The sequence below is a fragment of the Anser brachyrhynchus genome (assembly GCF_964034855.1).
Source record: "Anser brachyrhynchus genome assembly, chromosome: 6".
Lineage (NCBI taxonomy): Eukaryota > Metazoa > Chordata > Aves > Anseriformes > Anatidae > Anser > Anser brachyrhynchus.
In genome coordinates this window covers 36,729,075-36,743,298 of record NC_137700.1, presented here as the reverse complement: position 1 = coordinate 36,743,298, position 14,224 = coordinate 36,729,075, and the positions used below count along the sequence as shown (strand labels likewise).

General features: G+C 41.2%; 1 protein-coding gene across 1 annotated transcript in view; it reads right to left on the bottom strand.

Annotated features, from left to right (window-relative positions):
• Nucleotides 1-396: 396 nt before the first annotated feature.
• TRUB1 (TruB pseudouridine synthase family member 1) overlaps nt 397-14,224 on the bottom strand; it is a 30,770-nt gene continuing 16,942 nt past the window's right edge. The window contains exons 4-8 of the mRNA XM_080597635.1: nt 10,420-10,501; nt 4,918-4,990; nt 3,496-3,635; nt 2,305-2,361; nt 397-941 (exon numbers count right to left, since the gene is read on the bottom strand). Of these exons, the coding sequence (XP_080453761.1) occupies nt 727-941; nt 2,305-2,361; nt 3,496-3,635; nt 4,918-4,990; nt 10,420-10,501 (567 nt within the window). The 3' untranslated portion in view covers nt 397-726. The remainder of the gene's footprint in view (nt 942-2,304; nt 2,362-3,495; nt 3,636-4,917; nt 4,991-10,419; nt 10,502-14,224) is intronic.

The following is a 14,224-nucleotide window of genomic DNA, read 5'->3' as shown; positions in this document are numbered from 1 at the left end:
CTACACTTTAAATGATAGACCGTCACCAATTAGGACATCATACCAGAACAGGATATACACACCTGTAATGAGGACCACATCTTTCATAGCACTAGTTACCAGTTACTTTTATGGACTCTTTAAACTTGTAAACTACTTACTCTGCTATATCAGACCTAACCTAAAACATCCGCATCTAGGTTTAATGCATGCTGGGTAACATTTGACTGAAAGAACAATCAGCATAGCAGAAACTGCAGGAAGTGGGCATTTCCTGAAATGGATTTCAAGAAAACAAATTGTCACTCCACATTCTTCTACCCTTTAAGCTATCAAAGTCTTATCACCATGGTATTTCAGCATTCGATTAGCAGCTGTAAAGGAGGAAAAAAGAAAAAGATTTTTCTTTGGACCACATTTAGCAAATCCTAAGGACATATATTTTTTTTATTGAGGAATTATTAACAACTGCTATATTACACCCCATAGGTTCTTTAAAAGTTTATGAAGACTTGACATCAGTGACAGACCAATTTACAGCATGTTACAAGGGAAATAAACAGATCAGAAAACAGCAAGCACTGGATATTTTCAGTGAACGTTCTAGCCCCAGGAAACAAAAGAACCATTTTTCTTGCACTGCAGTTTGTCCCAATACAGACCTGTAAATTTACACAAAAGGCAAGACAATCCCAATCCAATCTTAAAATGTCTCAATCATTCAGTCTTTTTCCTTGACCTAACTTATCACTTATCTTCACAGCTCACAGCAGTTTCTCCAGGATGCTCTGTCTTAAATTTTTTATGAGATGGTTCTCCTGGGAGAAGTGACATGCAATGCTCTAAAGATCGCGCAATTTCATCAATTGTCCATTTGTCTTCATGAAGTGCATGCTCCTCTAGCGTAAATGGCCCGTGTTTGGTTCGGGTCAGCTCTTGCATGCTGGCACAGGTAGAGAGTTCTATAGTACAGGAGAAAAGAGACTTTAGAAGAAGTGCATGGTCAAATTTAACTATTTGCAACTCGCTTAAAAAGTACTTTTATATGTAGCCTTCTACATTATTCTGCTTAGTTTGAAAAGGCAGTTCATGAAGATTCAACACTCATTTACATCTTCTTAAGTCTGAGACAAGGAATTCCTTTGATTTCAACAGATCTCCACTGCAGTAAGAGTTCAAAATCTGACAGAAAGTTGTCAGGAGGTTTTCCAGATTTAAATCAGAATGATGAGAGAGAAATAATGACATAAAATAAAAGCAGAACATTCTTTATTCAAGTGACTTAGAAGACCATGTGCTATTTTCCATGTTTTGGAAAAGCATTTGTCCGTGCTTTTCAACATTTTTATCCTGTGCCACTCATTAGGATAATACAAAATAAGGAAAAATTCAAAATATAAACAAATGCTATAATGGGTTAAATACAAGTAGGACAGAATTACATAATGAGCGGTTACAAAAGACAACCCCTTTTGTTTGTCAGCAACTGGAACTGACTTGAAAGTGCACAGGTGTACTAAAATATTCTTGCCCATACTTGCAGATGCAGGAGGATTTTTACTGCATTTCATACTCTGAAAAAGGGCCAGCTGGGTAGAGACTTTATCTCAGTTTGTCTTTAAAGGACTGAACACAACCCAGTATGCTCAGAAGACTGCAATAGGAGAATCTCTGACTTGCCTAAGTACAAATAACAACACTGAAATTCATAGAGCTCTCCCACATCACTTGGTTTCTTGATCTGCAAATGTATCACTTAAAAAAAATGAAATGGACTATCTGTTCTCCATCATGCAGTTTGATAGATATACGGCACAAGACAAATAACCCTGTGGGAAAGCAACACCATTCACAGTAAAAGGAAAAGAGAAAGAAAACACTAGAAAAATCATCACAAATGAAGAAGTCTTTCCAGGAGATAGGGTTTATTATGTGCATGGTAATGTTCTGTGCAATCTGTTTTCAAAATGTGATGAATAACGTTTAAAAAGACAGTATCCTTCTTCTTCTCACCCTTAATCTGACTTAGCTTTAGCATATGGAGGAGAGAAAAAAAAATTCCCACCTTGCCTTGCATTTTCTTGCTCAGTGCTATTCCTTGCTCCATTTTTAGCCCCCAGCCCCCAGGGTCCTCCAGCAATTATTTAGCCCTTATTCCCTCATGCTCCCAAGGAAAATACCCTAGTATATAAAAGCAAGTGATAGCAGTACCAATCTGCTAAATAGCACATAAGTCTGGTGGCCGGAGATATAAAAAATGGCAAGATTTTTCTATAAACAGACACTTTCATTCCTTACACCATCACTTTTTTTTTTCATGCCTACCTTTGCCAATGTCACTGACCAGGCTCCTGACATAAAAGCCACCGCCGCATTCAACATCTGGAATGTTAATAATGACATGGTAAACTGCCAGTACAATGTGAAATCTACTTTACATGGAGACCATGCTCCCAAACAAATGTAAAAATGCACTAAGCAAACAACCCAGTGATAAAATATTTATAGGATGCAACATCAATTATTCATCCTGTAACATATGTGCGGGTGAGATTGCTAAACCAAGACAGGAGGGAAGGCAAATACAATGGCAACCGAACTAACTCACTAGAAATTAAGTACTTGCTGTGGTACGTTAAAAAATGCTTCAGTTTTATTCATTTTAAAGGTTTCAGATGGTTGTTTTGTATTCCTAATGATGAAACCAAATTATTTCAAGAATAGCCTAAACTGACTATCAATGTTTTTTTTAAGATACTGCACATGAGCAGCTCCAATAAAAGCTGCTGACATTTTAAAATTCACCTTTAACTTTCCCTGCTCTCAACCCTTCCCTTCCCCCTCTGCCAGTGATCAGCTGCTTGTCACCCAGACATAAAGTAAGGCCCGAAGTACCAGAGCACCGAGTTCTGTGGTTCATACCTGCTCATCATATAACATCCGGCCCATCAGAGGGCTACAGGTCAACCAGGTAGTTCCTCAATGCAAAAGATTATCCAACCCTCACCTGCATCAAATATTTACAACAGTATCTTTGGTTCATTTATTAAGGTGCTTCTTAATGTACTACCTACACTTTTTTATGTATGACAGAAGGGTAAGATCCTGTCTCTGCAACCTAGAAAGAGGTCTGACAGTAACTGATGGTGGCCCTTGATGAACTGAGATGCCAGCAGTCTGGGCACTGGGGCAAAGGAATGAGTCAGGTGAAGTAAGGAGACCTGAGAAAGGAGTAGTGAGCTGGAGGCTGCGAAATCATGGACAGATGCAAGTAATCTCCTGGCCAGCCTCTCAGAATTTTCCCTCACAGAAAAGATTACATATAATCAGCTTAACTTAAACCCAAAATATGGTGCTTTTACTGCAAAGTGAAAGTCTGTGCACACAGGCTCACACTAAAATAAGTAGCTGAGGGAAATGAAACCCATTTCAATATCTTAGTCTCATTCTGAGTGTAAATAAGCACTAACAAACAAACTTGGAGCATCACTCTATACAATAATCTTTGGCCTTTACCCAGTGTGAACAGTGGTGGCTGGAACTGTTGGAGAGAGAGGCTGTATACTCTTACTGGCCGAGCTGGCTTTGCTTCAACTGCTTCTCCTCTCTTCACCAGAGTTGATAGCCTTTCTCCGTCCTTCTTCAAAGCAGAATAGCTGATCAGATAGAGCACGAAAATGTGTTACACTGTTGTAACAGAACAAGCTTCCCATCCTCCAGATTCTGTTAATATTGTACAACAGCATACATTTTACCCTTCTAATCCTCTCCAAATGTTCACATACAAAAAAATAAAACCTAGCAAGTGCTTCTGAAATCTCCCGGACACAGAATAATCTCCTTCACCAGTAGCTATGTAAACTGGAAAACAAGAGGCGGTCCTCAATTTACCTCTTGCTGCACGGATTTAAAAGTGTTTCATCACTTAATTTGTAGTTTATGAAAACTAAGGGTTTCTACAAAGGGTACAATACCTGCAGCAGCCTTTAACATTCTGCCCCTCAGAAGGCTGCAGGACACGCTCTGTTTCAGTACTGTGGTGGGGTGAGCACTGGGCATAGCTTGGGCAATGCCTGTAATTCTGCCTTGCACCTTTACTCTACTGAGACCAGGGTCTTCCCTGAACAGCAGCTGCCAAGCTACAGAGCCTTGTTCCAGGGTGTTTAGGACCACTGTGGAATTTAACAGAAAATAAATAAAGAATTCAGTGATAACATGAAACTTCATCAAAGTTCCAACTCTGGCCCTGAAAAAAAGACTACTATAGAAAAATCAAGAAAGATCTTGCTCAAATTACCGGAGGGCAATTTGAAAAGGTCACACAAGCAGAACACCTACTGAATGGCTGACCTTACAGGGCTCACAGCGGAACCACAGTAACCGATCCATTGCAAATGCAAAGGAAAGCATGTTAGCTTAAATCACCAGAAAAGCCATCTGTCACAAGCTAAGCACTTGCATATTGCCAGTTACCATGGCTCACCTGACTGGAAGAAATTTGTTAAGCTACGGAAGCTTAAATCACTAACAATTTATTCGTACTCTAAGTTTCCAGAAAACTAATTTGCAGGCATTAAAGGAACTTCCGTGCTGATGTCATTAAGCCTCCCCCTGCCCCATAAATAAAATTAAAGTCTTGAGGCTTTCCCTTTTAATTGTAAGACAGGACAGAACAATCCAAGCCCTGCAAAAGCTGCTTAAGACTGCTACTCTATATTTACCAACAGAACAGGCTCCAGGTCACCATTTGTGCTTGATATTCAAATCAGCATGACCTGCAGTTCCAAATGTTAAACTCCTAGGTCTGCCTTGCTTCTACCCTCTTGCCACAACGCGTTTTTTTTTTTTTTTTTTTTATTTCTGACAGAACTGACTCCTGTTGGCAAGTCCTGACAGCTGAACACCGCTCCTGAGAGTTCTGAATGCTGTGGAACTTACAGCGGAGGAACCTGCATTATGTCCCCTGTGAACTTCTGCAGCACATTTTCAAGATCTGTTTTTGTTACCTGGTCTGTAGAAAGAAAACAAGTATGTTAGCATCGGTTATTCACATGGCACCAATGGAACTGATCACGTTCTGCAAACAGATACAAAGAAGTGGTCCCTCTTGTCTGAATTTAGATTGGATGAAAAATGCCAAAGATAAAAAACAGAATGTAGGTAGGAGTGTGAATTATCACAAGAATGGAACAAACAGTCCAAGGTGATTAAGACAGTCTGGACGCTTTCAGAAGGGCACAAGTCCCTACACACACAGTTCTGCTTTGCAACTTTTCCTCCCTCAGGACTACGAATTCATTTTTCTTGGAAACCAGGCAAAACTACAAAACTTGTCCTATTCTAATCTGTGTTAAAGGACTAAGAAGAATAAAATGCTCATCTAACATTGACAACTACTCTTAAAAGTACATAACTGTACTCATGGGAAAATTCCAGCAGGTTACTAGTGAAAAAACTCTGCAATTTTTATTTTTTTTCCCAGTGAAGAAAGACTGTATCTGGAAAAACATACTAAATTCCTCCACCACACATCTAACCTGCAGATGCTCACAAAGGTATGGTTACACACTAAGTAAGGCAATTTTACTGAAGAAATCCTATAAAAGAAAGTAACTGCTTCACGAAATCTACTCTCTTGAGTACACCTACGTACCCCTCCCACTTTTGTTAGAAGGCTGTAACTGAAGTAGCTGGTTGCACTGGTCCTTCGAAATACTATTCGATAGGTATGACATTCATAAGTAATTTGTTTAGAGTACAAAAGATCTGTAGCCTTCAGTAACTGTCTAGTCATGTGCCTCCTAAGTTATATTCTAGTGGTAGACTTGGCAGTGCTAGGCTAATGGATAGGCTCGATGATCTTGGAGGTCTTTTCCAACCCAAGTGATTCTGTAATTCTATGATATTAGAGGCACATCAAGTCAACAGCATCCTTGAGCATAAATAAAATTAAATTATTTATTGCCCCTTCATTATGTTTTGGAGAAGACCTGTGCTTTCAGCCTTTACAAAACAGCTGTACTTCATGCTGTAAGTAAAAAGGAAGAGTTTTCTTTCCACTGCAACTTCTGAAGATGGCAATATGGCATCTCGTTTTGGCCAAGCACATTTTGCAGCCTTAGGAGCACATGCTGCCCACAAGAGTTATTAACTGCAAGGTTGCAAGGCACACGGGTCAGTCAGGGATACTGAGAGAGAACAATGTACAGCAGAACATGGGGAACGAATGACAAAATTGTTTGCACAGTAAGTCTGGATCATCTTCTGAAGAGGTTCTTACATGATTGTTTAAATCCGATAGCATTGCTGTAGTTTAGCAGTGCATCACATCAAGATTACACAGAAAAGTTAGCTTGACTCAACTCCATGCCTGTGATCCTGTCTGCCTTCTTGCAAAACCCAGGCTGTTTCAGGGTAGAATTTAGTATTTAATATCTAAGGAAAAAAAAAAATCCCCATGTGAGGAATGATGCATTAAGCCATTAACAAAGCTGTGCAGCGTGTTATCAAAGTAAATATTTATAGATGAGTTTGCTAAGATACAGAATAAATCATATTTGTCTTCTGTGATGCATCATAGCACAATCTGGTCAGTATTAAATTCTGAAAATCTCAAAACATGCTTTTTTTTTTTTCTTTTTTTTTCCTTCCAGCATGCACTGCCTTTGTGTTAATGGGCTGTACTGGATTCTTGCTCTTTCCTACAGCAAGCTGGTGCAGCTTTCGCCCAGCTCTCTGATGAAGAAGAATGCCCCATTAATCCAGTCCCAAACAAACACTTTCACTACGTCTAAATTGTATATTTGTCCCAGGCACCAGGCTGGACTCGTGTTTCCGCAGAGCACACAGCCCTTCGCTGCCGTTCAGCTCCCCCTGTCGCTGCACCCACCGTGCAGGACTGCGGCCCTGCCCAGCAGAACCATCTCCCTTCTGGCCCCCTGCCCACAGGTCTCCCTCCCCTGGCTGTGGGCTCGGGTTTAGTAGGTTAACAGCCTGTCTTGGCAGCGAGTTCAGAGCAGCATTTGCACGCAGCATTGCTCCATGAAGCAGGGAATATGAACAGGTTCATAAAGGCCACACAGTTTCAACTGCTCCAGAACGTTCTCTCCCCATTCTCCACTCCCTGAGAGTAAGCGGCAGAGAGGTTTCTGCAGGACTTATTTGTCACAGATCCCAGTCACCCTTGCTACCAAGAACTAGCCCACTCTCTTCAGTAACCTAATTGCAAAAGCTAGGTTTTGCTAGAAGCTGGGCTTAAACTGCATCTCTCTGCCCTTTCAGGGACAGACTGCTGCCCTGTTTCACAATGATTCCAGTCTGGGCTGTCTAGGTTTGGCCCAAGGGATAACCGCATCCAAACCGCAGGAGTAAAGACAGCCCTAGCTTCGAACAAGATGACTGGAGCTGCTCTGTGTGCATGCTATTTGAAATACCTTTATTTCACACTGTTTTCTAAATTTCTTCGTAAGCCCTTAGACTGACAGTGGGTTCTGTGATGTCTGCACAGGCCATGCTTCTTCCAGTGCGACCGCTCCCTACAATTCTACCAGCATCCCAAAGCACCCAAGACTTCTTGTCTTGAAGGCTTCTAAAAGCATTTAGAATAACGTTTTCATCAGAATAATGTTTTCAGCTTCTAACATGAACATTTTCAACACTCCTACTTCCGAACACTGATAACTGCTGACCCATTTTCCTGCTGTAATCATAAAGGAAGGTAAATGAGTTACCAAACCAAAAGGCGCCAGCTGTGCCACAACTTCAAAAAGCCTCCACTGAAGGGTGATCTTGCCCTGTGCTTGCCAACAAGTGATACCAGAACAGAACACAAGATCACAATAATTAACTGTGACAGTCCAAGGGAACTACAGCAAGTGGCCTCAGCTCAGTCTGGCAGCAAGTGTCTGCAAACAGACAAGCAGAACGCTGAAAGGACTACATTTATTTATTTATTTATAAATTATTCAGGTAGCTCTATTAAACACATTTTAGCAGAATCAGCAGAAACCTGTAGAAAACCCTGAGAAATTCTGTTCTCCATGTCTGGATGCAGTCTCTGAGCAGCTGGGAGGAAGCGGGTTTCAGAATGCACATTCCTGTGCGTAGTTGCAGAAGGGCTGCAAGTGTTAATGTTCTTAGAAAGCTTCAGAGGAACATTAAATCCTCGGTGCTTCCAAAGTCAGCATCCAATAGCCTGGGAGCCGTACGAAGCCCTAAGTAAACCTCATGTGGAAATGCAAGTTCTTTCTCTGCTAAGAAAGAAATAAAAACTCTCGGAGGTTCAGGAGGGGTTAAACCCAAGCAGTTCTCTTCAACACATCCTTTGGTTGTGAGCAAGGGTAATTCACAACAGTTTGCTTTCCGAAGTACTGTCCAGAGACACCTTGAGGACTAAAACTTAACACTTTCTTACAGCAGGCAACTTTGTTCAGGCACTTTACTCTTGGGGTCCAGTGGAGTCATTCGGAGGAGTTTTAAACATCTTGCAGGCTGCTTTACTGCCCTCTCCCTGCATTAAGTCCCAGCCCCGGATTCTGCTGGTACTGCAGGATTTGTATTCCCTAGCAGATGCTCACCATCTCCCAGGATCCCTCTAGGTGTCAAGGAAAGCTGAAATTCGTTTCAAATACCTGCTGTGTATGTTCCTGGAGTAGCAATTAAGATTAGGAATCGGTATGCCACCCAGAAAGCCAAGCTGCTTTGGAAAAGGCACTGGTTAAGAATAGAAATACCTGCTTTATGGAAGATGAGGTAGGAAGAAAATACAAAATACGTAGGTAGCATGCAGAAAGAGAAGGAGTACATATTCTCTATTCCTTCTTTATGAAGAATTCAACTCTGATTTGCAGACATATTGAAAGTAACTAAGGCCAATTTGACAAGAAACCCTTTCAGCAGTCAGCTTCAGCAAAAGGAAGCTTTGTCCCCTACCCAGTACTACACTGCCCCAGCAACGCCAATACTTCCCTTCATGAAACTGCATGATGAGATGGATCATGGGATTGATCTCAGTTTTAAAAGGATAAGCACCTCAAAAAAGTGGTTATTTTTAACCCAAATCAGTTCCCCAAGCTTACTTGCCATACAGTATAACAAAAACCTAAACCACCCTAACAGAGGAGGTGGTGCAGAGGTAGGAAACTACTGTCGCCAACGCTGTCAGTGGAAGAAATGCTCATGAAAACACTGTGAATTCTGTCTGCCATAAGCAATACACAATTAAAAAGCAAGACTAAAGTTTCATGAAACTTATTTTTTAAATCAACTATGGGAATTTCATCTATTTGAAATGAACACTCAGTGCAGCCACAGCATTCCACATTGACAGGTATACAAAGACTAGGGAAGCGTCCACCAGCATCACCAAATGTTGGCTATTACCTCAAATACCACGCAGATGCTTAGTCCTTTAGAAGCTTAGAGAGAAACTTAGAGCTAGATCCCGAGGCAGAAGCAAATGATTCAACATCTCTGACTAGCACTGCCTAGTAAATAACACAATTTAGAATGATCTATCGGGTTAAAGGTGGACAAGAAACTCATACTTGCCTACCTCAAGCAAAAAGAAAGACTACAAAAGAAAGGAGGCTGGGGGTGAGGAGTGGAATCCAGGCTACCTTTTCATCATGCTATTAAAAAAAAAAAAGATAATTTACTTCATGTGCTTATAACTAGGTACCACAAACAGTGTGGGACCGATACGAGTTGCTAAGCAACCAGTTACCTATTGCTTTTTTTTTCCCCAAGGTTGTGAAAGAACTAATGGTAAATGCATTTGGTGTGTCGCTGTTTAGTCCCGCTCTGTTTCTAAGACAGCCCAGGTAGTGTGAAATGTCCACTCCAACACAGTTGCAGTCAGGATTAAGCAGAAGCCTGAAACCCTTATACTATGCTCTGTGGTTCAGAACATTGCCTTTATTAGGACAGAAACTGCAAGCAAGAGCAAGATTTAGTAGGTGAATATATGCAGAGGGTAGTTTATGCCATCCCCATTTTTACACCGAGCAGTCTGTAGTTAACCAGACATCCTGGAGGGAAGATCTAAGTGCTTTATTCTTCCACTGGCCTTGAAGGGTGTTACTAAAAGAGCATTCGTGAGACTACACACTGTAAGATGAAAATTTTACTGGACACAGCATGCCATTTGTCAGCCTGTTAAAGATTTAAGACGACACAGTCCTGCCCAATTCTATTTTCACCCCCCTTAACTAGTGTCTGCTTTGTTTTTTTTCCTCAACAGAAATGAACACTTGCACTGGGCAGAATTGCATGAAGCTGGACTGAATTATTTCATCTTCAACTTCAGTGCTCGTATAATCTTAGTTTGATTTCACATTTAAATTTAATTCACAGAGTCTCAAACATCTTTTCCACTTTTCTCTGACAGAGGCCATTTATGCCTTCAAATAACATCAAGCATATTGATTCATTTATGATTACCATAAGGTTTTTCTTCAGTTATTTTTCCTGTAGCATCCAACGTATCAGTAGCTTTGCCCAGTAGTCCAATGGCAGTGTACTTCTGGGAACAAAAAGAGAGAGATTAGTGAGTCAGGTCTTCCAGGTTTCCTTGTCTTCCTTTTTTTGTGAATTGGTTTTGGTTTTTAAATGACTTCAAAACAACAAGGACTCCAAATAAGACCAGGAAGAACACTAACTGTGAGTAAGCCGAAGTAACAACGATAAGACAGGGAACTCAAAAGAAATTAAATCCTGCATTACATGGGCCTATGACTTTTAGAAACCCAAGGAAGAAGAAAGTAATCTGATTTTTCCTATAAATACATCAATACCATAAAGAAAATAGTGTTAAAAATCAAAGTCCCTGTGGGGTGTCATAAGTCACTGTTTAAGCAAGGCACACAGAGTACCTCTCATGCAGTTTTCCTGTTTCTTTACAATCTTAAAAACAAACAAACAAACCAAACCAAACCAACACAAAGAACTTGACTTGTGAAAGCAAAACACCCACTTCCAAAGCAAAGCATTACAACAGTTCAGCCGTGAAATGCAGTGACACACAATAGCCTACAGCTAGAGGAGCTGTGAACATCTGGAACTGGTGCAGACATTGTGACTAGCACACGGAGTGCAAGGCCACTGAGTGACATCTCCGCTTGTCATGGGATCGCAGGATATTTCCCTTTCAGGGTTTTTCCTTAAACAGTTATTGTCAAAAGAACTCTCCAGACTGTGCGTTTGTAGCTTGCAAGAAGGAATTAACCTGTTCCCAGGCCAGTGGCTCTTGTCTGTACTGTGTTTCACCTGTGTCCTCCATTTCCACACTTTCACCCCACGTACTGCCAGGCTGTAGGAATAAGGCAGAACCTGCCGAAGCTGACAGAAAGCTTCCCATGAACCAGCTGCCCATGAGACTCACTCCGTACAACGAGTTTGGGTCAAGTTTGGAGATCTTTTCATACCTGAAGGTCTGTGCTTTGAACTACTGCCTATCCCCCTTCCTTACATTTCACTAAGCCCTATACCAAGCATTTCGATAGCCTAGAAGAGAACAATCAAGGCGTTCCACAAGCCTAACTCCCTGGTAAGGCTTCGATTAACTTCTTCCCAACTGAGTTAATAAAAATTTGAATCAGGTCCTGAAAAGATGCACCTTCCAGAAGCTGGTTGACCAAACTCTACTGGAATGCATCCAAGCACACATCAGCATTAACATTTTACTCTTCGATGCAATTCATCCTTTTTCATATGCTCGGAAAGAATAAACAAGCTCAAGTAATAACAGTGTAGGAATATAAATCACGTCTACAGAAAGGGACTACTAAGACCTGTCTTGATTTTGTTCTGTGTGACAACCTGCCACTTGAATGCATTTCTTCAAGCAACTGCCATGAAATGGGAACAGCAGAAATAGTTGGACAAAAGGCAGCGGAGTGCAAACTTCAATATAAAAATAGCCGTAGCCTTAATGTGGTAAGCAAACTTTTTTTTTTTTTCTGCAGTAATATGCTGCAAAATTAGGCATTAAAATTTTTTATTTTTATTTTTATTAAAGTTTACTTTCTTCTGGGAAACATGGAAAAGGAAAGGAAGGAATGGATGAAGGCTGCTCCACAATAAATATTTATATCAACTTCGCAGTACATCATCTGCTTTTAGGACCATAAAAGTGCTTGCTCTCAGAGACATTTAATGATCTAGTTCTTAACTTTTAATAGCACAGTTAGAAAGAGACACTATTCAGCAGTTATTTCTAGAGGTTAATAAAAAACGTGAGTAGATCTTAATTCTAGCAAGATGAATGATCCTAGCAGTTCAGTAAAACTTGAAATCTGAAAACTTCAAATCCCTCCACATCAGACTCTTCTAAATGGAAGTACTGATACGTCTTCAGTTTGAATGCAGTTCTTCCTCTTAATTCTGTTTTTGGCTATGCTGCTTCAGGCTGTCTGTTCTAATGACAAGCTTTATTTGACCTCCCTGCAAGGGAGAGAGAATATCATGTGTTCATATGTAAACACAAACTGTAGGAACTACACAATCCAGAGCTCAACACTTGACTTGCCCTTTAGTTTCTGCAAAAAGAACATAAAGCCATCTTTAAAAAGCCATCCCAAAAGAAAATCCTTAAAAATTGGTTACAAATTGCCATTCCTTAGAGAAACCTTTAAAGAGGCACAAAAGCAGACTCAAGACAGAAACGCAATAATCCACCAAGAAGGCTATAACAGGGCAGCAAGAATTACAGTTGGTTTACAGATCAGTCTCTGAAGTGCCCTTGGATATCTACAATTATACATCATAATTCCTACTAGGCACTTTGTAGGGTTTACTTCCCCTTTTTAGTGTCCAGGACCCAGAGCTTGTAGAAGATGAGAGTCTCAATTTAATCTGTTGTTCCTCTTATTTTGTGTCAAAATTCAGCATTAACTCCCCTTAGCCTCTACCTCACACTGCCCTGGGAAGCGCCCAACGGATTGTGAGTCATTTAGTAAGTGTTTGGTGACCTGCCCTCACCTGTGTCGGCAATCATTTCTTTCTTCCAGTTTTATAAAACATATCTGGCAACATTCTTCCTGTACTTAAAGTACAAATCACTGCAGAACACGGACAGCGACAGCTCACAACCACACTGATTGCAACCCACACAGCCAGCAACAACAGGAAAGCACGGTAGTAGGTATCTCAGGAAAAGCCCAACAGATCCAGACCATGACAGGAACATCCCAGTATGAGCAGTTCGTCAGAGAATGGTCTGCCAATTGACAGCCCTAACATCTCTGCCCCCTGCTTATATCAAGTGACCGAGACCCAAATCATTTAAAAACTGAAACCAGCACCTCAGCTTCCCTATGGGATCCTACGATGTGCAGGATGTAGGATGTGTAGGATCCTCCAAGTGTAGCACGTTGAAAGATGAAGCACTCCCAGCCACAACTTGCATGCACTGCAGCACTGTGCATTAATTTCAACTTCTGATGAGGTTCTGAATGGCCCCAAAGCAGCCTCCCAATTACCAGAACAACATAACCCTGAGGGGATGCAGACCTTCACACAACATTCAGGCGTTAGGGGACGGTTACATCTCTCTGCTGCCTAGAAAACATTTTTCTTGATGTTATGACAACTGCAACAAGAGGCAGCAAAGCAATCAGAAGCCCTCAAGTATAAGCAACTCTTTCATTCACACTAGTGAGGATATGACCTCAAGGTGCTTTAGGTTGACAAACCACTGCACTCCAACCATGAGGAAACTGTCCTGCAGCCTCAGGGATACGCATGGTGGGTGCAGCCCCAACAAGACCAGAAAGAAGTGCTCGGGTAGCCGTACGGCTGCTACCACACCTGTGACCAGGAAGACATGGCATAAAAGCCAGTACCAGAGAAAAACGGGACCACAGGAAACCTTAAGAAACAAATTACAAACCCTCCCGTAAAGCTGAAAGATCATGGGAGGAGAGATTTTGTTTTAGTCACAACCACAGGCACAATCAAAATTCTCACTGTCAATAAACATGATGCTCACAATCATGTTTTAGGAAGAGAAAAAGCTATCATTTGGCTTTTTGATTTCAAATCCAATTTAAGAGAAATCCTGATACTAGCTGGGAGGAGAACGAAACTGTAAACATAAGAAGAGAAATTACAGGACTTTATCAGTGCGCATATTTAACTGTGGGAGGAGAAAAGGAGGAGGAGGAGGAGCAGGAGGAGGAATCCTCTCCTGTTTGAGGGTTCGTGCAGCCAGCAGGCTGTTAGCTGCACAGCCTGCCCAGAGGCTGAA